The sequence below is a fragment of the Callospermophilus lateralis genome, chromosome 8 (assembly GCF_048772815.1).
Source record: "Callospermophilus lateralis isolate mCalLat2 chromosome 8, mCalLat2.hap1, whole genome shotgun sequence".
NCBI classification, from domain to species: Eukaryota; Metazoa; Chordata; class Mammalia; order Rodentia; family Sciuridae; genus Callospermophilus; species Callospermophilus lateralis.
Window position 1 is genome coordinate 138765121 of NC_135312.1, and position 27577 is coordinate 138792697.

Here is a 27577-nt window from a genome sequence, read left to right on the forward strand (position 1 = left end):
TTCAAGGTTGTAAATAATAGAAACCAGGATGGGGAACAACTTACAAAACACCTTTTCATCACTGTGTTATTTATTTATCCTGCAAAGACACATTAGGTAGAGAGTGTTTTCCCATGGTTTTTCTTTCTAAAGCTCTGACTCACAGTGGTTTTGAGGGTGCTGATGGCCTGTGGTCTCCCAGCTGGATTGTGACAGATGAACAGGATGGATCACTGATTTGAGATTTGGTGTTCTGCAAATCATAAAACAGGAGGAGTGGGGACTGGGAGGCTCTGGGGGCTGGAAACCATATCTGAAGGCTTTAACCCCAGGGTTAGTGGTCGAGCTCGGACAAGTTGTGAGTGGCCTAAACCACCCGCCTGAGAACCCGTTGTTATCATGACAGAGTCGTCAGAGGTCTCTTGTTCCTCAGTGCTGCTTTTCTGCTGCAGCCAAAGGTAGTAGGCATTTGAGCAGCTCTTTAAGCTTTCTGTCCCCTTGTAGCTACAGCATGGGATGTGACCAGATCCCAGACATCTCAGCATATCCATGCCAGACAGGCTGGGTCCTGGCCCAACACCAGCACATCAGTGGGGCTGATTCCAGAGCCTTCCCCCAACTAGTCTCCACTGACTAATTCCACTTAGGTCAAGCTCTGCTGTTGTCCTACTGTGCATCATATCTGTGCACTGCCCATACACATACCGCCACACACATGCCCTACATGGATCTGGGGGCTACTGTGGGCTGCTGCCTCAGCTGGTCAGTGAGTGCATGTACTTGGTCTGTGTTAGAGTCAGCGCTGTGATGAGATGTGATGGGCCTGGCCACTCTGGGCCTGCTACAGGCCTGCCTCTGCAGAGGTAATCAAGGGAAGGCACTAAAATCAGCATGTGCTTTTAGATGTGGAAGCAGAGTATCATGCCATCGCCCCCCACCCCCAATGACATTCCACAAGGAAAACAGTCCCAAACATGCAGGACAGCATATCACCAAGCAATCAGGACTCGAGGACTGAATCTGAAGTTGAATGATAAATTATGTCCCCATTTTCCAACTGGCAGGGCACAGTGGGTTCTCCAATGCCTGTCCTGTGAGAGCTTCCACTGGTGTTAGGCTGCCAATCTCCAATGTCCCTGTGACGGACGTGCATTCCAGGCCCCAGAGGACTGCCTGTACCCAGCCCACCTCCACCTGGTCCCTGGGGCTGGCATGTGTCCTCTCTTGTCTGGGGGAAAGTCCCTTGGAGAGATTGACTGTGCACTTTGTTGAGAGAGGAAAAATGTGTTTCTCTAAGCCTTTGGGCCTCGCTGTGGCTTAGTTCCTGTAGGTGCGATAGGGGTGGCAGTACTGAGTCTTGTGCAAGTGTGTTCACTAGGCTGCCTGTACCTGGCTGCCAGTGCCCAAGGTCCCACTGCCCTTCTGGCAGGAGGCGGGCCACAGGGACCCTGTGGGCAGGCTTTTTCTCCATATTCAGTGCTCTGTAAAGGCATGGGACATCTAAACCAAGAAGCAAGCAAAGAAAACAGCAGGAGGAAATCAGCTCCATGTGCAGAGGAGTACTGGGAGCTGAATGCTGGATGCCAGGAGGCTCTCTGGCCTGTGGGTTCAGTAAGAGCAGGAGACTGCTTCATTCAGTCCCTTTCTTTACCTCCTAATTCTGACTGTGCTAGGCATTTTCTGTACCCTAGACAGTTCATAAGTGGCTCTCTGAAGCCTGGCTGCCCTTGCTCCCCCACCTCCCCTTGCAGCACCTGCACCCTGACCTGGCCCCCTGGGCACACGAAGCCAGTCCTCCCAATAGGGGCCTGCATAGGGGGAGGGCCAATGGAAAGCTGCTGCCTCCCTAGATGGCATGAGTCCTCCTGCAGTGGGATAATAATCAGGGCCAGGGAGGGGAGGCTGTGTCAATATGTGGGGTGCTTCTACAGGGTGACGGGTGCGTGCTGTCCCTGAATATCCATTATCCATTATCAGTATCCATTGCAGCAGGCTGTGGTCCTCATTGCAGCTGCCACTGTTTACTACAGAACCCGACTGGGCACTGCCCAGCTCTGAGGTGCTCCTCCTAGAGTGCTCCACACTGTGGTTTCTCAGGATGCCGGACCATCAGGGTTCCAAAGCCAGGCTGGTCCAGGGCCAATTCAGAGGTTTGGTCTCACCTGACATGGTTCTCAAAACAAACCAGCGAGAGGCTGCTTCTTAAGGACCACTCTGGGCCCACAACAACCAAACCCGTGGTGAGAAGTCACCACCATCTACAAAATCTAGGGGAGCTGGGTATGTGCCGAGGTCCTATACATGGCTGCAGGGTGACTGCTCCCAAGGCAGGAACTTGCCGTGCAGAGGTGCAGGTGATATTGGGGCATGTGCAGTGTCACCAGAGAGGACACAACTTTCACGGACCCTTGCCTTTGTGGAAGGGGATCAAGCTCAGATATGATCACAGAAAAAAGGTAAAGAGTGAAGGTACTGATTTTCTGAATCTAAGAGTGCTCTGCAGTTGCCCTAGGAATTTAAAATGCTTGTGATACATTTGGAGAACAAAAATTTCCCTACTATTGCAGCCCCCCTGTTGTATCTTCTTTCTCCTGTTTTCTGGTCTTTCAGATTGACTGGCTTTTTTCAAAACGTGTAATGACCTTTGAGCAAGGTGGGCTCTGGAGGCTGCTCTGGGGTCCCCACCTGTTTTCATCAACTTGGGGCTTGGAGGGCAGGTCTGTGCTCCAGCTTCCTGACGCCCTTGCAGAGAGCCTGGTAGAAGGAGCGCCCTGCTGGATGCCAGCCTTAGCCGCATGGGTGACAACCCCTTCCTTCTGGGCTCCTGCTTTGAAAATCATGTGGTGGATAAGTACACCGTTTCTTGGAATGAGCTGTTGCCGCAGTCTGGCTGCAGCAAGATAACCAGGGGGTGACGAGCAACTTGTGTACATTGATACAGCAGGAGTGGGAGCCGTTTATTGCAGGACAGGAAGGGTATATATACATTCCACACAGCTTATCTTAATTAGCATAAACTAGATACAGCAGTCAACCAATAAGGAATCTCCACATTTAATGGCTCGCTGGCATTACTTCATAAACCACTCCCTCTGGCAAAATGCCAGGCGCCATCTTGACTTGTTTACAGACCCTAACAAGCTGTTCCTTTCCTGAGGCTTTGCATTTACACACTCCTTTCTCCGCAGACCTCTGGGTGAGCCCTAGGGTCTTATTCCAGGAGAGACTGCAAGTCTCAGGCTCACTGGTCGTCTTGGAACCGGCAAACTGCACTGGGTCAGCTCTGCATCTCTGTGATGGGCTAGAGATGCCTCCAGAATGCAGAGCTGGGGGCTGTGGCAGCCCGTCTCCTTTCTCTTCACCCTCACCGGTGCCTCTGAGATCGACAGGGGCACTTGGTATTGGCCGCACACCACATTCTGAATTATGCAGCGGTGAAAGCTGTGTTCAGTGGATACTGAGCTCCTGCAACACCCTCTGCCCTGGAGAGCCTGCTGCCCTATGCTGAGGACCTGCAAGCGTTTAGCACATTTCTGCCTCAGCGACAGGCTCGGTTATATCATCTGACCATGAGAGTGACCTCTGTTGCTGACGGAGCCCTTGTAGATTGAGTGTGGCATGTAGGTCGAAGTACTAGTTCACGTACAGGAAAAGACCTTTGTACAGGAAGCAGTTAATGTTTCTCATCCTAAGTTTTTCTTTGGTCTTGGCTGGATTAGAAAGCCTAAGCTCCAAATTTGCCAAGAATGTTCCGTGGGCAAATCAGCCTCTTTGCAACTGCAGAGAGAGAGAGAGACAGAGACAGAGAGGAGTAAGAAAGAGGGAGAGGGAAGGAGAGGGAGTGGCTATTTTTTTTTAATTTTGTTTTTAGTTGTCAATGGACCTTTATTTTATTTATTTATATAGTGCTGATAATCGAACCCAGTGCCTCACACATGCTAGACAAGCCCTCTACCGCTGAGCTACCACCCCAGCCCAGGAGAGGCTATTTAATGTGCGAGACTTTGTCATTATAATTGTTACGATAGAGCGGAACCCATGGGGATGGACGATACATGACCGTAGATCAGGGCAATCAATCAGCACCCTGGGCTCTCAGGCTCCAGCAACTGGTTTTCACAGCTGACTTCCTTCTGTCATCCAGAAACCCAGCATTTTTTGTGAAACCCAGCATTTTTGCCTTGGACGCTATCTTTGCCTGTCAGTATGTCAGTGTGTACGTGTGTGCTTTCATCTTTTCTACTGCTCCTCTATATTTTCTTAATATCTATCTTCCTTACATCCCCTTCTCTTTCCCTTGTATCTTCATTATAACTTGCATTGACATTTCAAAACTGGATTCATGATTTTTAAGATGGTGCGTATGACCTTTCCATTATGATGAAATTTTCCATTAGTCTTCGGTAAGTTCTGAAAATGTCTAAGCCGTTGGGACCATGCAGGAGAGAAGCCGTTTCTCTGAAGGTGACGAGGTGGCTGCCCTTTCGCTGCCCTTTCACTGGGCCACCGCTCTCTCTCCCACACAGGGAGCACTCCTTTCAGTGTACATCCCTCTTTGTTCTCAGAGCCCTCCCAGCTGACATGTCTGCAGCCTCCTTTACACCCTGCCCCACGTGTGCAGGAAACACACTGCTGTGCGGGGTGAGCCCTCCCGTCCCTAGAGCTGCTGTGTGCTTCAGTCTTAACAGGCATTCGTGGACTTAGATTTTCATTCGTGTGTGGTGCTCAACCTGAGCTACAAGTGTCCCCTGTCTCCTTGTAGGGCCATGAGCGCATGGTATGATAATGGGAAGACATAGGCGGTGGGAGGTCCCATCTTAACTGAAAGTCCTTAGAGGATAAGAATGAATCAAGTCTCATTGAGAGGTTCAGAGGGAGGGCTGCCCGCAGTTGGTGAATGCAGTGTCTGCACAAGGCAATCGGGCCCTTGTTCCTCGCTGTCCCTTGCTCTGCACAGCAGTTCCTCATGCCCCAGCATGTGCCCCGGCATCTCAGGCAGCCTGCACATCTGCATCCACAGGTAGGAGAGGCGCCCCCAGACTTACCACAGTGACGCTGTAAATCTGGCTCTGTGAGGACAGCGAATCCCATTCTCCACTGAGACTGACACCCCAACATGTCTGCCAACTGGAATCCCCTGCATCCATTAAGAACGCCAAGCCCAGGCCACATCTCCCACCCTGAAATCCTCATCATGGGGCCGGGTGTCTCCTCGCTGGGCTGGGGAGCTCCTGCCTCCAGGCAGAAGGGGAGCACCCCTGTGGGCAGGGGTGGAGGAAGGGAGGGCATGGGCAGCACAGCACCCCCACCAGGCACGGCTTGCGAGGTAGGCATTCTCTTGAACTCTGCCCTCTCTACCCGGGCATACAACCTGGGCATGCTGTTAAACACAGACTGCTCCATCTGCACAGCCGGGGGCCACAGCAGCTGCAACGTTGCCTAACCACTAACTGAGTCGAATCCTCAAAGGTGTGCCGCACTCTGCCTGGTAGCTAAGCCTGTGGCTGTCCTGACCACACAGTGCAGGCAGCAGAGTGTGTCAGCAGGGGTGAGGCAGAGGTGGTGGGGCACACCCTGGTGATCTTCACCGTCACCGTGTAACACCTGGCTCCCTCAGACGGACACGCCCCCCATAGGCTGCCCCAGCACACCTTAGAGCTCCTTGGAGCCTTACACCAGCACCTGGTGTGGGGCTTTCTGTGGTGGCCCAGGCCTCTGTGTTCATGATAAAGACTCCCAGATGACTTGGACTTACCAGTGGCTTGAAATCCAGTGGGCTACAAGTTGGGAGTGCGAGGGAGAGGTTTCTCCCCCATGTTCCTAACAGACTCATTGGAGTCATGGCTACAGCCCCAGCAGAGCGAGCTTTGGAGCTGATTTTGAGTCTTGTTTGTATGCATTGTGTTCGGTCACCTCAGTGGGGGTGGAGCCCCCTGGCTGCCCAGCATGTCACTTCCACACATTATTCTGTGGGCCTCAAGACCAACTGGATTGAAGAGGGACCTTGTTTCTGTTCAAAGACTGCATACAACACATTGATACAAAAATTAGTCTTTATATACTGTACACATTTTTAGTTTTCTATGTGTGGATTGCACAATTCATTTTCCCAGTTTACAGAAAGTCTGTTTTCCATTAGCTCCAATGCAAAGCCCATTATGGATGTGTCATGTAGAAACCTGCTGTAACTACTCCCCCAGCTGTCGAAGGCTTCCCTGAGAGCCATGAATCTAAGGCACTGTTACTAGCCATGGGTGTGGTGGTCATATGTCGAGAGATCACACTGGCTGCAAAAGTAGGAGGGTGAGGAAACGCCACATGAGAGACATCTGTGAAGGGGCCTCCTGGTGAGGCTGCCTGGTAGAGGGGGACGCGGGGCCTGTTGTGTGCCGCTGGTCACACTGGAGCCTGCAGGAACCACGAGGGCCTGCTGTCCTGTGGCTGTGGGCCTGTCCTCAGCCATGGGTAATAGGACCCCATGGGGCCACATTTGGCAAACCCTCTAAGTCTTACCTACGATTTTGATGCTCTTTGGAACCCGGTCATCGTCTGGTGATCACAAGGCTAGTGTCACTAGAGAAAGTGAGGAATATGAAATGGCACAAGCTTCAGTCTCTGCCACGCTGGGTGCTCAGATCCAGGTGACGTCCAGTCTATGGTCAGGGCCACTGAGGGGCACAGGGCATGTGATATCTGTTTGGTAGTCAGGGCCGCCGAGGGGGCACAGGGCAGGTGACATCTGGTCCTGTGGCCATGGTGTCAGGGCCACTGCAGATCACTGCCTGTGGCTTATTCTCAGAGGATCTGCTGTGTGTGCAGTTCTATGAGAGGTGAGATGCCAGCCCCCACTGTGCAAATGCCCTGTGGTAGAAGAGGACCAGGTCCCTCACTCCACCACAGCCAATAGCCTGGGTGAGTGGGCTGGGAGGGGCCTGGGAATCTGCTCCCCAGGCTGTGGTTTGTGGCTGATGGTTGCCCCCCACTGGAGCACAGGCCTTGCTGTTTACAAAATTCATCTCCCTGGTACCCAACGTGACTCCCCGATGTAGAGAAAGACAAGACCTTGGAAGGGAAAGGCTAGGGCCCTGGTGGGGAGGGGTTACATTTTAGAATAACACAGATAACTTTTTGTAAGGAAATTTCAAATCTACAGAAGCAGAGAGAATGAAATAATGATCCTCAACCAAATCAAGCAAGTACCAGTCCTTTCTGTTAAGCTCCCTGTACACCAGCCGTGAGACCTGACGTTTTTATGTACTGCGGGAAAGCTGTGTGACTTGAGGTGTCAGAGGCACCGGGCGGCATCCCTGGTAGGAGGTTTGCTGCAGAATCTCCTCTTCTGGAGGCAGATGGAACCCTCGGTGGCCTGTGACCAGGTGGCCTTATTTAGACCAGTGCTGTCCAGCGCAGAGGAAGCCAGGTAGGTGGCTGAGTCCTTGTTTCTGGTCCGGCAGGCCACTGTCACAGCATACAGCATTGCTGCTGGGCCCCAGCACCTGGGCAGCTTTCTGGGGCTTCCTCTCTACTCTGTTTTATGACAGCCTGGGAGTCTGTCTTCAGCACAGGAACAGCAGCTGCTCTGGGCAGGGCCTCTCTGCTGTCCCCCAGCCTGGACGCATGGCAGCATCTGGGGAGGCTTGGTGGTCACAATGTTGTGGGGAGGAGTGTGCTGGTGACCCCTCCTGGGTGCAGAGTGACGTAACTAGCGCCAGGTGGGGCAGCCACCCTATCAGCATGTCAGGGCGGAGGGTTAGTTCCTTGGCGAAGGCTGGGACATTGCAGGTTCACTGACGTGGCCTTGCACCACAGGTCTCTTCTTCATGGGAAAGTAGTGAGATACCGCGCAGCCAGGACGGTGGAGGTTCGGTGAGCATGCCCCAGGGCTTTTACCAGTACGACAGAGCTGGTCAGTCTAAATCTGCCAGTTTCACGTCTACTTGTCTGTAGTGTGTCCAGCAAGGGAGGAACCACTCCGGAGCAGCTGAGAAAATAGGAAGAGAGAAATCTGTCAAATTCCTGTTTATTGAGAAATATCATGTCATGTTTAAGAAAGTTACACCAAATCTATGCTTCGTGAATTTTCAAGAGTTTCTTTTAAATTTAGAGACGGGAAATGGCCATCAGCAGAAGGCATCCCTGCTCTGGACTCTACAGTGAACAGCAAGGGCTGCAGATGGTAATTGGGAGTACTGAGTGGGAACAGTGTTGACAGAAGGTGACTTCCTGTCCTCCCAGCCTTTTAAGAGACTCGCACCTCCATGCCTGGCCCTCAGAGTGCCCTCCCCAGGTGGCCTGGGAGTCAGGTTGCCCACGGACATCGTGGCCTTTAGCAGGACTTGGCTGTTACAGCTCGAGCCTGGCAGACACAAGCATGTCCCTGGGGCGTGCTCGGGGATGCAGGGCAACAGTAGCTGCATTCTCAAGCAGACCTGGTTTTCACACATCAGTCATTGGGGCTTAAGGGCCCTGCGCACCCTCTGAGGAAGCCTGCTTCCTTCTAACCACGGACCAGTTTTCCTCCCTGAAGTGCGCTGGGATAGGCCACCCCTGTCAGTAAGTGGCACCCTAGCTTCCCCAACACCTTCGCCTTGCCTTGACTGCACGGGAGAGCTCCTGTTATATTTCTCTTTCTTCTTGTGGTTTAATGTAAAAGCAGCCATAGGAGGTCTTGGAATTATACCTGCTGCCTGTGGCCACTCTGCCCATGGCCATTTGTGGATGGGTCTTCCAGGAGTCCCTAATGTCCCTCCTGTCCTGGGCAGGCTGCAGGGGTGCTCCCCAGCTAAACTGAGAGGGTTTCTCCAAAATTTATCAAAATATAACTTTGTTTACAGACCCCTCTTAAATGATGTTTAATTAATATTAAATTCAGTTGATGCTGGGTAAAAAAAAAAAAAAAAAAATGAAGTTGCTATTCTTTTGTATAGATGGCATTAAACTCCAGATTCCTAGGTGCAGGGCACAGAGCCCTGTGAATTTGCCTTCTGAATGAATTCTGCCAAATGTCATTTGATTAAAGCCAGACTGATTAGACTACTGATTAATTCTGCTGTTGATAGATTACACTGCCTGGCTGATGAATAGATGGCCTCCATTAGCAGTGATTCCCAGTTACGATGACAAAGGAGAAGCCCTTTGTCAGTTAAGCTGCGTAATTGTTCAGAAACAGCATTAATCATGAGCCATATCATTGTATAGTTAATCCAGCTAACGAGTCGAAAGGTATAATTTATGCCACGTATTCCGCTCTGAAAGTGTTAGAAATCATTTCCATAATGCCTATTGAAGCAGGTTTGTGCTCCTGTTAAAGGGTTTGTACTAGAGCCAGGTAGAGGAAGAGAAGTACTGGGCTTAGGATGAGACTGATGTGGTGTGTGGTGGTCAGTGTGCGGGGGGCTGGAGGGCCAGGAAATTGTGGTACCCAGACATGCCGCATGGTACCAGCTAGCTGTGTGGAACTGTACAAGCACCTGAGCCGATCCACCCAATCCACCTGTAAGGGGCTTTCCCTTTGCTTTTAGACTGTGGTGAATGAGTACGCCATGGGAGGACAGGAAGAGAAAAAGACCAGGGTTCCAGTCCCCTTCCAGTGCCCTGGCTTTCTCCCTCCAGGCCCCACCGCCTCCCAGGAGTGCCACAGGTTGGGGACTAGGCCTTCACCTCATAGGCCTTTGGGGGACACTTGCCCAGTGTAGCAGTAGGTCTCCAGCGGCGTCGTGCCCCTGCACGTGGGCCTGTGAGTCGTCCAGTGTGCCCTTGAGGGCAGCGAAGCTCGGCCTCAGCTCTGCTGTCAGCTCTGCAGGAAGGTGTCAGAGCCTGCCTTGCTTCCTGAGCTTTCTCTGTCATGTGGTCCATTGCTGTGTCAGCGGCGGACAAGTGCTTCGCCTACATGGTCCTCAGCGAGCCGGCAGCCAGAGCCCCAGTCCTCTCACACCTGCACACGTGCCCGGGCCTGCCGCACTGGAGTCGGGCTGAGGAGCCTCAGGGGCGCTACAGACAGCGGTGTTCTCAAAGGCCCTGAGGAAGGCGCCAGGCGTGAGTGGCGTCTCCCTGGGTGGTACCCTGCACCACTCGCCTTCTCTGCTCTCCGCTGTGCTTCTGGGCTGCCTGTGTTCCCGACGGGCCCTTAGGGCCATGAGCAGGACGAGTGAGAAGAGGGTGAGGGTTTCCTTTCTAAGGAAGAATGCACTTACCTCCTCCACCCCGTTCTCAGCTTTTGGTGTGAGTGACCTGCAACTGCTCTGCTCTGTCAGCCCAGGGCAGCTTCCTGGGGCAGGACTCTCCAGCACTTGCTTTGAATGCCACTCACATGAGGTGGAATTCCTTTCAAAGGTGGGCATGAGAGGCCTTTCCAAGGATCCCTGTGGACAGTGTGACCAGGATCTCTTAGGACTGCATTCCTTCTTGTGAGATGTTCAGAAAGAATCTCAGCTTCCTGTGAGTCTAGGGACTGCGAAGGGACAGACATTCGAAGGCACACCCAGCTGCCTTCCAGAGGACTCCCTGGTCTGAGGACAGCCTTTCTTTCTAGACTGGTGTGGAAAGCTGACCACAAATGCCTCTTGGAGCAAAACTAGGGACTCATGGATTCCAGTGGTTCTGGGTGGAGAGGAGGGAGGCCAGGTGGATTGAGACTGCTTCCTCCCTGGCCCTTGTCAGCCTGCGGTTCTCAAACTGCAGGAACTGGAGGAGCGCGAATTTCACCCTGTTTTCCCACACATTGATGGTGGTCTACCCATGGAGTCTTTTAAAGAGAAGGCAGGCAAGGAAAATGTAAGTGCAGTGACTTTGCACGGTAGCCTGTCACTGAGGCCATCCTGTGGGTGGCTCTGCTGTTCAGATACGCCAGTGCCCAGAACACCGTGGGCTGTGAGCACCTTCTGCTGACTCCCGCCTCTCACCAGCACCTCTACAGCCCGCCGGGAGCTAGAGCGTGAGGCCTGTCTGGGGCGCAGCTGGGCAGCATCGCTGAGGAGCCACCCTGACCTGGCCACTCAGTCTTGCTGTCTCTGGCTTCTCGTCCTGGAGCTGCGCTCACACTCGCCCTTTCAGGGCTGGTCCTGTCAGGTTGCTCTTTGCCTAGCAGCTGCCCTAGGGTGCACGTCTTCAGAACCATCAGTCTTGCAAACTGTAGGAAGAAGAGCTTTTCTTCTTATGTACTTCATATTAGTGTGTATGTGTTTTAAAATACATGTTTAGTAAATCACATGACCTTGATGAGCAGTCCCAGAAACTCCAAGTAATCTCTACTCTAAATTCTTAGAACTACATTTTCCTTTTAATGTTTTTAAAAAGCTTGAAGAATTTGAAGAAATAATCAGTGCAAAGGATAAGGGAAGAGAGGTTGTTTATTCAGACTGGCAGGAGAAGCACTGATGACGTCGACTGCTGAGCTGTGAAGAAGGGTGTTCTAACAACTGCGACACTCATTCAAAGTATCCTTTCACATCTTCAGAATCACACACGCTTCCATCTCTGGCCACCTGGCAGCTGCTCCATATCCTGGAGAAAAGCCCTCGGTGGAGCCTCCAGGGGTGCTGGGTGAAGTAGGCCAACAGCTGACATCCAGGCTGGTAAGGGTGTGACATGACCCTAGGTCCCAGCCAGCCAACGTGCAGCTGGGCGCCAGAGAGAAGCAGAGGTGAGGCGGTGGGCCAGCAGGTGTGGCCAGGGCAGGTCTTCCTGAGACCTGGTGGTTGAAGGAGTCAGAGAAAGATGGAGCACTGAGCTCAGGCCATGGGACAGTGTGGAATCTCCTTCCACCATAGTGCTGAGACCCTCAAAGGACTGCACTCAGGATGATCCCAGGGACTAGTAACCATCCACCTTTGGCAACGGTGGGAGCTTTTAACTAGCTTGGAGTAACTGCTGGCTGGGAGAGCACCCTCCTTGTTTGTGACCACAGACCTTTCCTCAAGCGTGCTCGGAATTCAGACTTAACATCCTTGCCTAGCCACAAGAGTCTCAGGCAGGAGTACACCTAACACAGCCTTTGATTGACAGCTTCCTAGAGTGCAAGGCAGGAACACACACACGTGCAGTCTGTGGGGCTGACCTTCCACCTCGGGGCAGGTCACAGGAGTCCAGCAGATAAAGACCACCAAGCATGAGCTCACGATTCCAGAACCACAGAACAGGAGCCAGAGCAGGAGGAGGGGAAACCACAGGGAGCAGAACTAGATGGCCTTAAATTTAGATATGACATTTCAGGTGAAGAAAACTGGCAAACGTCTAGAACATTTTAAAATAAATATGAGTTACATGAGTAAAAAGGTCATGTTGTATCTAAAGATTAAATAGAATTGGAAAAGAAACAAGTGAAACCTTTAGAAATGAAAAATACGGTAACAGCATTGAAAAGCTCAAATGGTCCTGTTAAACCACAGGTTATTAACAGCTGGGAAGAGAATTGGTCAACTGATTGTGAACAAATGTCATAAAGTGCAACACAAAGACCTGGAAGTGGAAAAGAGGAATCAAGAGACAAAGAATAGAATGAGTCTAAATCAGAGGTGTCGGCTTTCATTCAAATTTTCTGCCCTGCTTTTATTTATTTGTTTGTTTGTTTGTTTGTTTGTTTGTTTGTTTGTTTATTTATTATTGGTTGTTCAAAACATTACAAAGCTCTTGACGTATCATATTTCATACATTAGATTCAAGTGGGTTATGAACTCCCATTTTTACCCCAAATACAGACTGCAAAATCACATCGGTTACACATCCACATTTTTACATAAAGCCATATTAGTAACTGTTGTACTCTGCTACCTTTCCTATCCCCCCTCCCCTCCCCTCCCATCTTCTCTCTCTACCCCATCTACTATAATCCATTTCTCTCCTTGTTTATTTTCTCATTCCCCTCACAACCTCTTATATGTAATTTTGTATAACAGTGAGGGTCTCCCTCCATTTCCATGCAATTTCCCTTTTCTCTCCCTTTCCCTCCCACCTCATGCCTCTGTTTAATGTTAATCTTTTCTTCCTGCTCTTCCTCCCTGCTCTGTTCTTAGTTGTTCTCATTATATCAAAGAAGACATTTGGTATTTGTTTTTTAGGGATTGGCTAGCTTCACTAAGCATAATCTGCTCTAGTGCCATCCATTTCCCTGCAAATTCCATGATTTTGTCATTTTTTAGTGCTACGTAATACTCCATGGTGTATAAATGCCACATTTTTTTTATCCATTCATCTATTGAAGGGCATCTGGGTTGGTTCCACAGTCTAGCTATTGTGAATTGTGCTGCTATGAACATCGATGTGGCTGTATCCCTGTAGTACGCTCTTTTAAGGTCTTCAGAGAATAGTCCGAGAAGGGGAATAGCTGGGTCAAATGGTGGTTCCATTCCCAGCTTTCCCAGGAATCTCCATACTGCTTTCCAAATTGGCCGCACCAATTTGCAGTCCCACCAGCAGTGTACAAGAGTACCCTTTTCCCCACATCCTCGCCAGCACTTGTTGTTGTTTGACTTCATAATGGCTGCCAGTCTTACTGGAGTGAGATGGTATCTTAGGGTGGTTTTGATTTGCATTTCTCTGACTGCTAGAGATGGTGAGCATTTTTTCATGTGCTTGTTGATTGATTGTATGTCCTCCTCTGAGAAGTGTCTGTTCAGGTCCTTGGCCCATTTGTTGATTGGGTTATTTGTTATATTATTGTCTAATTTTTTGAGTTCTTTGTATACTCTGGATAGGGCTCTATCTGAAGTGTGGGGAGTAAAAATTTGTTCCCATGATGTAGGCTCCCTATTTACCTCTCTTATTGTTTCTCTTGCTGAGAAAAAACTTTTCAGTTTAAGTAAGTCCCATTTGTTGATTCTTGTTATTAACTCTTGTGCTATGGGTGTCCTATTAAGGAATTTGGAGCCCGACCCCACAATATGTAGATCAGAGCCAACTTTTTCTTCTGTCAGACACAGAGTCTCTGATTTGATATCAAGCTCCTTGATCCACTTTGAGTTAACTTTTGTGCATGGCGAGAGAAAGGGATTCAGTTTCATTTTGTTGCATATGGATTTCCAGTTTTCCCAACACCATTTGTTGAAGATGCTATCCTTCCTCCATTGCATGCTTTTAGCCCCTTTATCAAATATAAGATAGTTGTACCTTTGTGGATTAGTCTCTGTGTCCTCTATTCTGTACCATTGGTCCACGTGCCTGTTTTGGTACCAGTACCATGCTGTTTTTGTTACTATTGCTCTGTAGTATAGTTTGAAATCTGGTATCACTATACCGCCTGATTCACACTAGTTTCCCCCATGTATGTTCTTAAATGTTTTAGATCAACCATTTTACCCTGCACGGGTTCAGAGACTATCAACTCTGTTTCCGTCCTTTGTGTGGCTGTCCTTGGTTTTTCATTCAATAGCAAATGAGAAACAGTGGCTTTCAAATAAAATGAAAATTGACCACTAACAGGTCTTTGTAAGTCAGATACATAAGAAAGCAGGAAAACTAGTCAACAGATGTGTGTGTCGCTAGACCTCACTGAAGACGTAAAACAAGATCATCTCTTGGGCAAGAAGACCTTGGCCTGAGCAGGCCTTTGGGAGTGAGGACACCAGGGGGTGGAGCCTCGTGAGTGGGACCGAGGTCTCTCCTTCCACCGAGCCAGGACAGGCAGTCTGCAGCCCCCAGAGGGTCTCACTGGAACCTAGCCGTCCTGGCAACCTGACCATGGACTCACCTCCAGAACTGCGAGGAGTCGTTTTCTGCTGATTTGAGCACCCATCTGTAGTAATGCAGCCTGAACTAAGACCTGCATTAAAAATGCGGAAATGCATAAATACTGCTGCACACTGACACCTAAGCTAGGGTCATCCTGTACCATGGCATTATTCAGCAGGCAGGAAAGCAGGTAAACTTTAGAGGGTGTCAAACATACACAGTACAACCAAGGACAACCATGCCAAGGATGGAAACAGAGTTGATAGTCTCTGAACCCATGCAGGATAAAAGGGTTGATCCAAAACATTTAAGAACATACATGGGGGAAACTTAGAAAACAAATAGGATAAAAGCAGGGCAGAAAATTAGTGTTAGAGGTACGTTCATGTATATCGGTAGTCACAAAATGTGCCTTCTTAAAACTTTGACCTTTGAATCAAAAAAACTTGGATTGAAAAATTCTTATGCTGCTTGCAAGAGTCACTTCTTATGCGTGAGGATACCAACTGCTGGAAAGGGAAAGAATGTCTGTCCCAGGCAAACAGACAAATGCTAACTTTACATATCACAATGACATGGATCTGGAGGTGAAGAGGGTGATTCCAGACAGAGGTGACTTCAGACACAGGAGGTCCTGCTTTCCATGAGGACGGCACAGACAGCCGTGACCTTGTGAAGGTCCAGCTCAGCAGTGGCACCCGAGTGGCCTGCCTCAGTGGAGACTGTGTTGGGAACTGGATTCTGATCTTCTGGGTTTAGGATTTGCAGTGGGTGGGGGGCTCTCTCAGTGTGGTGCACAGCAGCAGGGAGCCTAGCTCCCAGCAGCCCCCAGGCAGCCTCATGGTCACAGGTTACTCTGGGCTAAGCCTCGGTGTTGGTCAAGCTAGGCCTGTCAGATGCATGTGCAGTTTGTCAGACCATGGCCCATGGTAGGTTGGGGAACAACTGAATTATTAAATTCTGCATACTCACGTACCAAGGACATGTGGCATAAGAAGACACACAAGCACACACTGGAAGTTGGAGTGTAGGATGGCTCATGAACTTTGTAGTGAAATCTGCTGTTCCCAGAAGTGTTGGGGTCCCATCCAACACTCTCCCCTTGGAAAAATGCCCTCACCCACGGTATGCACATGTGCAAGATCATTCACACAACATTGTTTGCAAGAGGGGAATGTGGGAAAGACTTAACTGTCCATCAGTGGAGAGTAAGTGAATTGAGATATAGCCATTGAACGTGATACCACCCTGCATTAAAAATGAGTTGGGGCAATATATTGTTCAGAAAATTAAAGTGAGGACTGGGAGCTCATAAAGATATTTTGAGAAGAAAATGAAGTTTGATTCAAAAGTACACACAAAAAATATAGCATGAATTCTTTCTATACTTTAAAAAGGCAAAATAATAGGCTATCTTGCTTAGGAACTTACCATACCCAAGTGGTAAAGTACAAAGACAGGCGAATGGTCCACACACCAGGGGAGTGGTCCCGTGGCCCTGGAGGGGGAGGTTCTCAGGAAGGGTTGGGGCCCCAACAGCCTACCTGTTTGCTGGTGGGGCACAGGGTCTGCCTTGCTACTTATATGCTGTTTTATGGTCTGAAAAAACTTATAATAATGTAAATATAATGTGTTAATATAAAAGGAAATGAAAAGCATATATTTATGCTAGCCTCAATTCAAAAAAGTACTTATGACAGTATTTTGAAGGTATAATTGAAAAAACAAAAACAGTAAGTGTCCTTAAATCTAAACTAACATTTTTATTATGCACCGAGTAGCAACCTGCCAGCCATTTAAAGAGAACAATGTCATTTATTTTAGTTCCAGTTCAGACTGAAAAGGTGATCATATAGTCAAGTTCCCAGGATCAAAGATGGTTAAGGAATTTGGACATTTCCTTTTCTCTTCCTTTTGAGATATATCTTTTCCTTAAGAACCTGTGTTCAACAATTTTTTTAAATACCTCATTTTTAAAAGTAATTTAGGTTAAAAAAAGAATATCTTATTAGGAAAAAAATGTCGGGTAACAGAAATCAGAATATGCGAATTAAAGTTGAGTTGTATCTTTATAAACTTACCAAAATTGGGTTCAGGAACACCTTTGAGCTGGCCGTTCAGCACCTAGATCGGGACCCTCGCGCTCTCTGCTCCAGATGCCCCAGGACCCCGGTACATCTTACAGCATCCTAGGCCAAGAGGAGGAGCTGGAGTGAGGCAAAGGAGTTGGATCACAAAGGCCACCCCCATCCTGCCAGGACAGGATGTGCCGTGCTGCTGGGGACATTGCAGGTGGGGTGGTACCCCGACCCTGGTGACTGCACCTCCCTGACCGTCTGGTCTCCCCACAGGAGAAGCCCTACAAGTGCTCGGAATGCAGCAAAGCCTTCAGCCAGAAGCGAGGCTTGGAGGAGCACAAGCGGACGCACACGGGAGAGAAGCCTTTCCAGTGTGACGTGAGTGGCTCCCCTTCCCCGTCTCCTGCAAGCCAGGAGCCACGTACCCCACAGCCTATTGGTATCATCCCTCTGCCTGCCGCGCAGCATGGCCTGTGGCTTTGGGTGGAGTGACCCCTGTGATCACACATGGCCCTTGTCTTGCCACAGTTCCCTGTGGCTTCCTAGCAGCAAGTAAACGCTGCTCTTCCTTTGGATCTTCCTTCCAGAGTGCCATTCAAGTGCCTGCCACCTCTTTGACCACTTACTAACATTAAACCAAAGATCTGGTTGATCATGGGTATTATTTACTTTGTTAAATCCAAATGGTGAATTTCTAAAATACATATGAAGCCTCTGTGTTAAATAATGCTGTCTAGAGTTTGTGCTTCTGACTGAATTATGATGCATTGAAATGGAATCACTGACATAGCAGTTTACATGATTTTGAAAGGAAAAAAGACTACTGTTCTCAGTATCTGAGCATTGATTAAGTTGTGACAGAGAGGCTTCTTAGTCGTGATGTCTTTGTCTCAAGAAGTTGACAATTGACAGAGCTGGCACCGGTGTTAAGGAAAGCAAGAGGAAGCTCACTTTTGACAAATGTCAAAAAGAGAATTAGTGTAGCTCAATTTTAGGAAGAAACCTCAGAGTTGTGACATGGGCTAACGCGGCATGGATTCCCTGTAAATTCCAAGAACTGGGGAGCCAGGGGCACAGTCTGCAGTGAGCAGCCCTGAGAGGACGGGTGTGGACGAAGACACTGTGCTTGTCCTCAGGAAGCTTTGGTGCTAGGGTTGGGCCGGGGTCCTCTCTCCCCAGCCGGCAGAAGGCTCCCTAGGAGAAGGAAGCGCATGCAGAGGGTTCTGTTGTGCGTTGGAGCTGCGGTCCTGGCCTAGGCATTTCCATAGCTCCACTCCTTGCTGCTTTTTTTGGGAGCATAAAAGGCAGCACCCGTTTGAGTGACATAATCGCACAGCAGCGCTGACAGACATGGACCTGGAATCAGATCCTGATGGTGCGTGGACATCTTCCCTCCGTCACACACCGCCATCTTTTATCTGTCTACGTGGAATACCTTTGCCGAGCATTTAAAAATGCAGTGTTGTTTTTCATGCTAAAATTTCTTCTTGTCTCCTTCTGTCTGTCTACTCCTCTGAGTGCCGAGCTCTCCAGCCCTCATCTGCAGCTCGACTGGTCTGTTGAGTGAAGGTCCACATTTCTGAGAACCTGCTCAGCTTCCCTGGACTGTGCCTGCTCAACAGAGCATGGGCTGCCGATGCTCCCACAGCTGTCCTCCTAACTGCCACCTGGTGGCCCTGCTTCCCAAGGACACCAGTCCCCCTCTTCTAGGCAGCTCCCATGCTGCTGGCTGTGCATGGCACCCCCTCACGCTTCTGATCCCATGCTGGGTGTGCCCCTCCAGCCTGCAGCCCTGCCAAGGGGTGTGTGGCTGCAGTTGTGGAGTTGAAGTCCCTGTAACACGTGAGTTTCATAAGGAAGAATTCCAGGGCTGTCAGTTCAGTGATAGCATTGAGAACATCTCTGGTTCCAAGACATTGTCATAGCACCAGAACAGAGCTGTATGCACAGGGACCGCTACTCCTCAGCCCCCGGCCAGGCAGCCTCCAGTCTGATTTCACCTTATGGGTTTTCCCATCCAGGACTGTTAACGTGAGTTCACACAGTGTGTGTGCGCGCACTGGCTTCTCCCACTCAGCAGGTGTCCGAGTTCCCCTTGTGGCTGTGTCAGTGGGTTGTCCCTTCTCCTGGCTAGATGGTGTCTCACTGCATTTGTCCTCCTGCCATGGGTGGGCACATGGGCTGTGTCTTCCTCTGGGCTGTTGTGGATAGTGCATTTTCAGTTCTTGGGGACACACCCCTCTCCGGGGTGGAACTGGGAGTTGCAGGGTGGTTCTCTTGCTGTCTGGGGAGCCGCCATGCTTCTCCCACAGAGCTGAACTGTTCACATCCACACAGTGTGCAGGAGGCTCCCTGTTCCACTGCCTGCCCACACTTGCATTTCTGTGTTTTGTTCTTTGATTAGTTGCTTTTTTGTTTGTTTTCTTTTAAGTTCTGGGTGTGGTCTTTATTTACACTCCTCAGGACCAGCGGTGCTGAGCTTCTGACTTGTGCTGTTCAACACACATTTGTGTGTCCTCTCTGGAGAAACGTCTGTCTAGTCCTTGCCGTTGAAAAACTGAATTGCTTATTTTGGTTGTTGTCGACTTCTAAGAGTTTGTTTTAATACATTTTGGATTCTGGACCCTTATCAGATATATGAAATGCAATCATTTTCTCCCATTGTATAGGTTTTCTTTTTACTTTCCTGATAATATTCTTGACAATAATATGTTTCCTTCGTAATATCCTGACAATAATATATTGTCCAAGTTATACATTTTTCTTTATTTAATAATACTTTTGATGTATGAATCCATTCCCAAATCAAAAGTTATAAAGTTTTTCACCCTTCTGTTCATTTTTTTTCCTCTAAGTTTTATCATGTTGAGTCTTAGATGTAGGTCTTTGGTCCATCTTGAGTTAATGTTTACATATGGCATAAGGCAGGGATCTGGATTTTTCACTCTTTCACCATTGAATATGGTCTTAGCTATAAGTTTCACAAATGCCCAGTGTTATGTGGGGGATGTTTCCATCTCTCTTAGTTTTCTGAATGGTTTTTTGTTTTCCAACAGAAGAAAAAGTGCTGGATTTTGTCAAATGCCCTTCCTGCATCTATCGAAATTGACGTGTTCATTATTTCCTTTGCTCCATTAATATAATGTACTTGTTTTTCTTTTTGAACCACTTCTGTAGCCCTGGGATGAATTCCACTTGGTTGTGGTTTAGGATCCTTTTAAGAGGCTGTTAGACATAGCTTGGGTTTTGTTTGAGAATTTTTGCCTCTAGATTCATAAAGGATCTTGTTCTGTTGTTCACTCTCTTTGCGATATCTTTGTCTGGCTTTGGCATCAGGGTCATGCTCCCTCACAGAATGAGTTAGGTAGTGTTCTCCTTCTCTGAGATTCTTCTCCTTTCCCTCCTCCCGCTCTTTCTGAAAGATTGATATTCTTCTTTAAATGTCTGGTAGAAGTCAAGCACTTAAAGTCTTGGATTTCTCTTTGCTGGGATGTTTTAATTTGACTCAGTCTCTTTATTTGTTATAGGTCTGTTGAGACTTTTCATTTCATCTCATGTCAGTTTTGGTAATTTATGTGTTTCAAGGAACTTGTGCGTTTTACCAAGGTTACCCAACTTGTTGATATGCAGTTATTTAAAATACCTTCTTACAATCATTTTTACTTCTCTAGGGTTGGTAGTCATGGCCTAATGTAAGCTCAGCCATGTGCTTCTCAATGATTGCTTCTGACAAACTCTAGGATGAAATCCTCTTAGCGACTTGCCTGAAATATTGTTCTTTGTCATATTTTAATTTCTCCTGTCAGTACTGCTTCTAGGTATCTCTCAAACCAAAGGCCACCTCTAAGTTCCATTTGCCACCCTCAATCCTCTTTCTCTCCCACCCAACACCCAGTCCAGCATCATACTGACGGGCAGTGTTCTTAGGTGAGTTGGAGTCTGAGTGGCGTCATAGCTCCGCAGCTGCACTATAGCCGCCTGGAGCATTGCAGAGGCTGCTCAACAGACCACGCTCCTGTCTTTGCTCATAATGCTCATCTCAAACTTGCCTGTGTCCTCAAACCTAGAACAGTGTCTGCCATGCAAGAAGCCTTCCGGGGATACTCCAGCTGATAAGTAGCCATGTCTTAGTTCAGTGCAAGTCATTGGCCTCCCTGACTCCCATCTCATGCTCTCATTTGCAGACTAAATGATATTCCACTTCAGTCTCCACTTGAATTCCTACCCCTAACAGAAGGTCCTTCCACATTCTTCTTTGGTCTCCAAGTCCTCCATGGGTTGTTTCCAGCAAGTTGATTCTCTAACCCCCGGGTGTGATAGGCCATATGTTAACACCCTCAGCCTCTCTGCGTTTCCTCTCTCCCCTCCCCGTCACAGCCCACCCACCCAGAACCTGACACTCATGACCTCCCTCCAGATCCAGTCTTGGCTGCCTCTTCCTTAGAGCTCGGCCTCCTCAGTCCAGGCACTGATCCCACTGGCCCCCATGCCCCTCCTGACCCCATGGTCATGGCCCTGCTCCTTAGACTGCAGTCATGAGGTCAAGAAGAGTGTTCTCTGTCATTTTGTTCTCAACCAAAGCGGTGGGCGCATTGTGTGGGATTAAGTATCTGTTAGCTGAAGATGTTCCAATAGGGTTCCAATTCCCATCTCTCCAGCTACTTTCTGTGAAAAATCTTGTTTACTTTACTTTAAAACAGTTTGGAGCATAAATGGAGGTTTGGAGGGTTTTCATTCTGTGGCATGTAAGTCAGTATAAGGTCAGAGTGGGTCAGGGTTGAGTAAGAGCTACAGTCGAAAAGAGAAAAGGAAGTGTCACTGTTCATCTTGTTCTCACTGTTCTCAGCATGTGTAAACATCCTTGCATATGACTGATTTTTTCAGAGTGTTCTTGGGGGCCTAATACCACATTGAAGCTACTGAAGGCAAAGTTTCTAGTGTCCAGGTAGCTTCACAAGTGTGGCCTCAGGTGCTCCCTACCTGGCTCTCATCCTGCCCTCTGCTGGGCTGTACCCCTATCTCCTATGTGGACTTGGGGGGTGTCTTAATTCATGCCATGACTGGCAGCTTCAGCGACTTGCTTGGCCTCCTTCCATTCCCTGCACCCATGGCCAAGATGTGAATGTACCTGCAGGGGCCTGCCTCCCACCTTGCTGCTGCACCCAGCTCTCCCAGACCTTCTCTATATTGTCAGAGTCATCTCTGTTTTTAAATGGTGGGTAGGGAGAGTGTGATTCTGTCTTGGTGAAGCAATAGCCTGCATCACATATGGCCCGGGGACAGGGAGAGGCAAGACATAGCCCCAACATCCTGCATTCTTATCCTGGAAGTCACATCCTGGTTCTGGGGACCTAGGAGTCTGGTTCTTCTCCTGTGCCTCGTTTCCTCCTGTAGCCAGGGATGACAGCATGAACATCTACAGAAAAGACAGATGCTCTGTGAGCCCCAAAAGTGCTACATCTGAGGAGTTGGCAGTTGGCTCCCAGATACCATGAGAGCAGTGGCATGCATTGGGAAGGCAGAGTGGGCAGTGGTCTTGGCCCGCAGCACTCAGGCCTTTGTGGAGCACAACATTCAACAAGTAAATCTGAATGAATATCTCACTACAATCTCATAAAGACTGGAAAAGAGAAAGGAAAGAACTTGGGCTACAAAAGAGTGGTTAGGAAAGAACCCTCTGTGAAAGCAACTCAGTTCCTTAGGAGACAAGGAGTCAGCTCCAGGAAGAGTGTCTGGGCAGCGGGTGAGACAGAGGGAGGCTCAGGTGGGAGGGGCACTGGGAGGGGGGTAGCCGGCCCAGGAGCAGGAGCAGGTGCAGGTGGAGCTGGAGGTGCCAGGCCCCTCAGGAGTGGAAGGAAAGCACTCTGCATAGGATTTCAAAAGAAAGCCTTTGAGAAGTTGTCATCACTTGTTCACTTTGACCCTGGGTTTGGAGAAGGGCCAGAGAAAGAGGACTTGGCAGATAGCTTCCCTGTCTTCCTCATGATGGCGAGTTCAGATATTCTTATGAACACGTTTATGTCACTTGGAAATACTTTTCACAGATACTTTCTTAATTTGTTCAAAATTATTTCATAGACTTTGGGTACTTTCCTGCCCATAACAAGTCTGTCTTCCAGGTGGTCATATGAAGCCCGCCCTCAGCTGACTGTGTTCTGTACTCCAAAATAATATTTACTTTTTTATTATAAAAGATTACTTTTTAATATCAGAAAAGTGGGAAAATATGGAAACAAATGAGAACAATAAGACAATCCCATTTCTAGCTGATGTCAGCTGGTTAATTTTGTCAATCTCTTGATATTTCTCTTCATGATTATTTGTACTGATGCAGTTATACTCTTTATTTCCATCTTATATATAAAATCACATTGATCATAATATCCATTTCTTCCCTCTGCTTTCTCTTGCCTCTAAACCTTTTTGAAAGTATGATTCTTTGGCAGCCGGAAGACAGTCCCTTCTGATTGTATCCAAGTGAGCACCCCCATTAACTGTGGCTCATGTTTGTCCTTTGTGCATGAGCTTGCATCAGTGCCCTGTGGATGACGCCTTAACTAGAGGCATCAGGTGGCATTCCTGGTTCTGGGAGGCCTCTGACCCTCCAGGACCTGGAGGACTCTGCTCAGCAGTGACCACTCCCCAGGGCCTCCTGTATATCCTGTCCTCCCTTTGGACACGTGTTTGTGTGGGGTGTGACTCTGGGAAGCATGGGTCTCCAGTGCAGGACCTATTGGAGGCTGCCCTTTCTGCTAATCTCCGTCCTTCCACAGGGTCTGGCTCCTTCCCTGACATCACAGTTCCTGTGTCTTGTAGTCTCCGTGCTCGATGCTCAATGTTTCAGGTCCCTCCTCCTTTCCCTGCCTCCACTGCGACACCTTGCTGTGTTCTCCAGTGACTGTGAAGGTGCATAGTCTTTGTCTGACTGTGATCCCAGAACTCATGCTGGTCAGCTGTTGCAGGAGGAAGGCGTTCTCTCCTGAGCCTGGTCTGGGAGTCACCCGTTGCCAAGCCACGTGCCTACTCCTAGGTGTTTCTCCTCTTTCAACAGCTACATCCTCCTTCAAATCCCACCTGCAGTGGCTTTTGGCTCCCTCCTGGTGACACAGGCTATTCTGTCCAAGCTACTGATGATGCTCCTTGCTAGAGAAGAAGGAAGAAAAAAAGGCACTGACATTTATTTAGTGTTCACAACATAACACCAATTTGCATAGCTTATTTTATTTAATTTCAGAATCCTGTAAGGTAACCACCATGTCATCCTTTTGCAGGGGAAGGAGGCAGAGTTAAAAGGGATGGTCTGTCTGTGCTGACCTCCTTAGTAAGTGATGAGCGAGAACACCCAGTGGTCATTCCACGAGTATGTGTGAATGCCATCACTGTGGCCCTTGCCTTACGCTCTGGATGCTGAGTGGCAGAACACAGAGACCCTGCCCTCACGCCACTGAGACTAGAGGGTGACATGCTCGAGGAACAGTGGGCAGTGCGCAGACCCAAGGGTCCAGACCAGATGGCAGGTTTTGCTTCATGCTGGGTGCTCAGGGCAGGCTTCCCTGGAGGGCCAGGGACCTGAAGCTCCTGCACCTCCCACCACACCACTGCATGGCACCTGGTGGCTGCCCTCCCACCTGCCCAGTGTACACGCACTGTTCCAGTGCTTTCTAGCCTTGCTGTGCAGCACCAGCTCTCCTAGAGTGCCAACAGCTCTTCTCTGGCACCGCATTTCTTTGTTTTCGCATGTGTAAGCATGCTTCAGTGTAGAACAGATGGACTGCGAGGACACTTGTGTGAGTAGGGTTTTTGTGAATGATTCCACACTGGGAATTCCATTTCGTTTCCTTTTATAACTTCGGTGACAGTGCTCCACGTGTTCTGTGCTAACGTAGTTCATCGTTAAGCTGCTCAGGGCGCACTGAGCCGGGTGGCACCATGCAGGGCTCATGTGGAGCACACTGTGGCATTCCCCAAAAAAGCCTGTGTCACAAGAAAGAAGGAAGTGGAGGAGGGGCTGAGCACCCTCACCACACTCCCTGTGAAGTTCACCACTGGCTTCACAAGAGGGGCCTCCCAGAAGGGCACCCAGAGAGGGTGTCTGGTGCCGATTGGGAGGCAAGGCTGGGCCATTCAGAGAAACGCCACCTAGGCCATAGGGCCTTGTGCTCTGGAGGCTTCCTGGGCTTCCACCATGGTAAGGAAGCTCTCCTCACCAGGGACTTGCTCTCTGCAGTGTTTAAATCCAGCTGCTGGTGCGATGGGGTGGTCATGGCACAAAGGATGCTGCCACACCCGCTTTGCAGTGGCTGTTAATTCAGAAACCAGTAAGGGGCCATGGGGGACTGAGAACAGACAAATACATAAGAGAGAAAGCTGGGAGAAACAGGGACAGTGTCCTCTGATGGAGCAGCAGGGATCCAGAGCTGGCTTAGCACGTTTAATACATAGGTTTCATCAAAAGGTTATTTGTGGTAAAGTTTCTGCAAAGCAGGCAATCTGAAAGACGCAGCACTGGCAAGACGTTAGGATCATCTTGTTAAGCTCAGAATTCTCTATCCCTGGGAGCTGTGCCTGAGCTCAAGGTCCAGGCTGATATAGCTCTGTACCTTCTTACAGACCTCCTCAGGCTGGGCATCACCATAACAACTGGGCAATCTTGACCTGCACCTTGGCACAGGAAGTTCCCAGCACAAACGCAGCCACGAGGCAGTCAGAGACCATGATTCAAGTCACCACTCTCCACTGGACATGAGTAAATGCAATATCCCTAGGGACAGTAATGAATTTCTTAGCCCATTAGTTAGGTGTTAAATTCCTGTGAGTGCATACTGGATAGCAGGAATTTGCATAAAGTCTATTGTGAGAATGACAGTTGAGGCTTCTCAGTAAGGTGTGACTGGTGTATCTGGGTCTCTTCTAGGTCTGTGACTTGGCCTTCAGCCTGAAGAAGATGCTGATTCGACACAAGATGACCCACAATCCCCACCGTCCTCTGGCAGAGTGCCAGTTCTGCCACAAGAAGTTCACGAGGAACGACTACCTCAAGGTGCACAGGGACCACGTCCACGGAGTGGCCGACAGCTAGATGGCTGTGCAGGGGGCCTTCTAGAAGGTGCCTGGAGAGCCCAGTCTTGCCTCTCACGCAGCGTGACAGAGGTGGCCAGAAGTAGCTGTGCTCTCAGAGCTCTTATTCTCCGACCTTTTGAGTTTGTAGATGCATATGTAAAATACATCAAAAGTATTGTATTTTCCACAAATGGTACAAATGGAGGGGAAGAAACCTCTGTAGCCTGCAGAATACTGCTGTGCTCTGTCTCATAAAGTTGCAAAGACGAGTCAGGGTGTTCTGACTCTTTCTGTAAGGAAGATTGTTAGCACTTCCAGCTGCTGGGCCTCTTTACTTTGTTGTTTGTGTATGTTTATCTTTGTGCACACTGGCAGTACTGGCTAGAGCACTGTTCTTACTAATTTAGACAGAAATCAAGGTCCCCTGCTCTTTCTTTGAAGAAAGAAAGACTAAGCATTTTCCAAGTCTCCAAGATTATGGCAGATGGATGCTTGCTCTTTTAAGAAACAGACCACGAGTTTGTTATTTAATAGCTTCACACAGCAAATGAGTTTAAAATAAAGAGCTATTTGATAATGAAAGCCTCTATTAAATCGTTGCTCATTTTAGAGAATTCTCAGGCAACATTTCCACCATCATTTAGACACAGAAATTTATGGTCTGAATAATTTTATAATAAGATCTTTGCAAAAGTAGCCATGAACTTTTAAATATTCCTCAAGCTGCCCCTCCTGAGTCTGCACTGCTTGTCTTTAGAAATCAGTGATATGCAGATGTGCATAACTGAAACAGACATGGCCTGGCCCCTGCACAGTTGGTGGCCTGCAGCTGGTGGTGCCAGCAGCCCTCTGCCTGTCGACCCGAGGCACAGCACAGGCATGTGCAGGCCCAGCCAGCCTCAGAGCATGAGTTCATCTTGCAAAAGACATTTTCCAGAATTCTGGCAGAAGGTGACTCCGAAACACTCTTGAGTCACCCTTCTATCAACTTATATAATTAGGGGTCCAGAATAAAAGGTGCTGACCTTGCAGTTGCTAGGACTGAGTGGGACTGTTGCATGGGGGAAATCCAGCAGGGCACAGTGGCTCCTGCCAGGCTCTGTCCAGGGAGCATTGGACAGCAGCATATCCTACAGCTTACCTGGGAGAGCACGGTGCAGCCTTACAATGGTGTCAGAAAAGCCTGAGCCACGCAGGACCAGAGGAAACTGGGGAAAGGCCCAAATCAGGAGCCTCTGTTTGGGACCACTGCAAAGAGAGAAAGTGCAGTTCATCTTAAGGAAGTTACAAGGTCCTGATGGGTTCAGGCTGTCTTCTGACACAGGGCTGGACTTCAGAAATCTGTCTAGAATTATATTCATGCCCAGTTACAATTTAAAATGAAACATAAAAATTCAATATAGACATTTAAAACCTGTAAAATACTAAATTTTAAATTTATCAGAGATAGCTTTAAAAAATATAAACCTTAGAATTATAATTTAGATTACGTCTAAGTATGGTTACTTGGAGTACTTTGTATCCGAAATTACAGACTGTATTTTGTAAAAATAAACTTGGCCTGTTTCTCTCTCTGTCCTTTGTTTCCATGGTGTGTCTTCAGCTCTGTAGCATGTTCAGTGATGATGTGGGCGCTCTGTCATCTACCTGTGAACCCGGTCGTGTGCATTGTGAAACATGCCCCACGGGATCCTCTGGGCATGGCCTTCTCTATAATCACTCGCCCTGATTATGTGGCGAGTGTGAGACTGGAAAGGAGGCCACATGATAATACGTGTAATCTCAGTGAGTGTCAC

At 48.8% G+C, this 27577-nt stretch overlaps 1 protein-coding gene and 1 long non-coding RNA gene across 4 annotated transcripts in view; one reads left to right on the forward strand and one right to left on the reverse strand.

The window, feature by feature from the left end:
- The window catches only part of Prdm5 (PR/SET domain 5), a 137548-nt gene extending 110193 nt beyond the window's left edge, over positions 1–27355 (forward strand). For 2 of the 3 annotated variants that reach the window (XM_076864471.2, XM_076864472.2), the window contains 2 exons: positions 16995–17099; positions 25636–27355. In XM_076864471.2, the coding sequence (XP_076720586.1) occupies positions 16995–17099; positions 25636–25800 (270 nt within the window). In that variant the 3' untranslated portion in view covers positions 25801–27355. The remainder of the gene's footprint in view (positions 1–16994; positions 17100–25635) is intronic. The other variant, XM_076864473.2, reaches the window with a different exon arrangement.
- On the reverse strand, positions 6043–27031 carry LOC143405977 (uncharacterized). Its single transcript, XR_013092146.2, has 3 exons — positions 26923–27031; positions 16725–16832; positions 6043–7960 (listed from the first exon to the last, which is right to left on the reverse strand). It is a non-coding gene; the product is annotated as an uncharacterized LOC143405977 (long non-coding RNA).
- Positions 27356–27577: the final 222 nt, after the last annotated feature.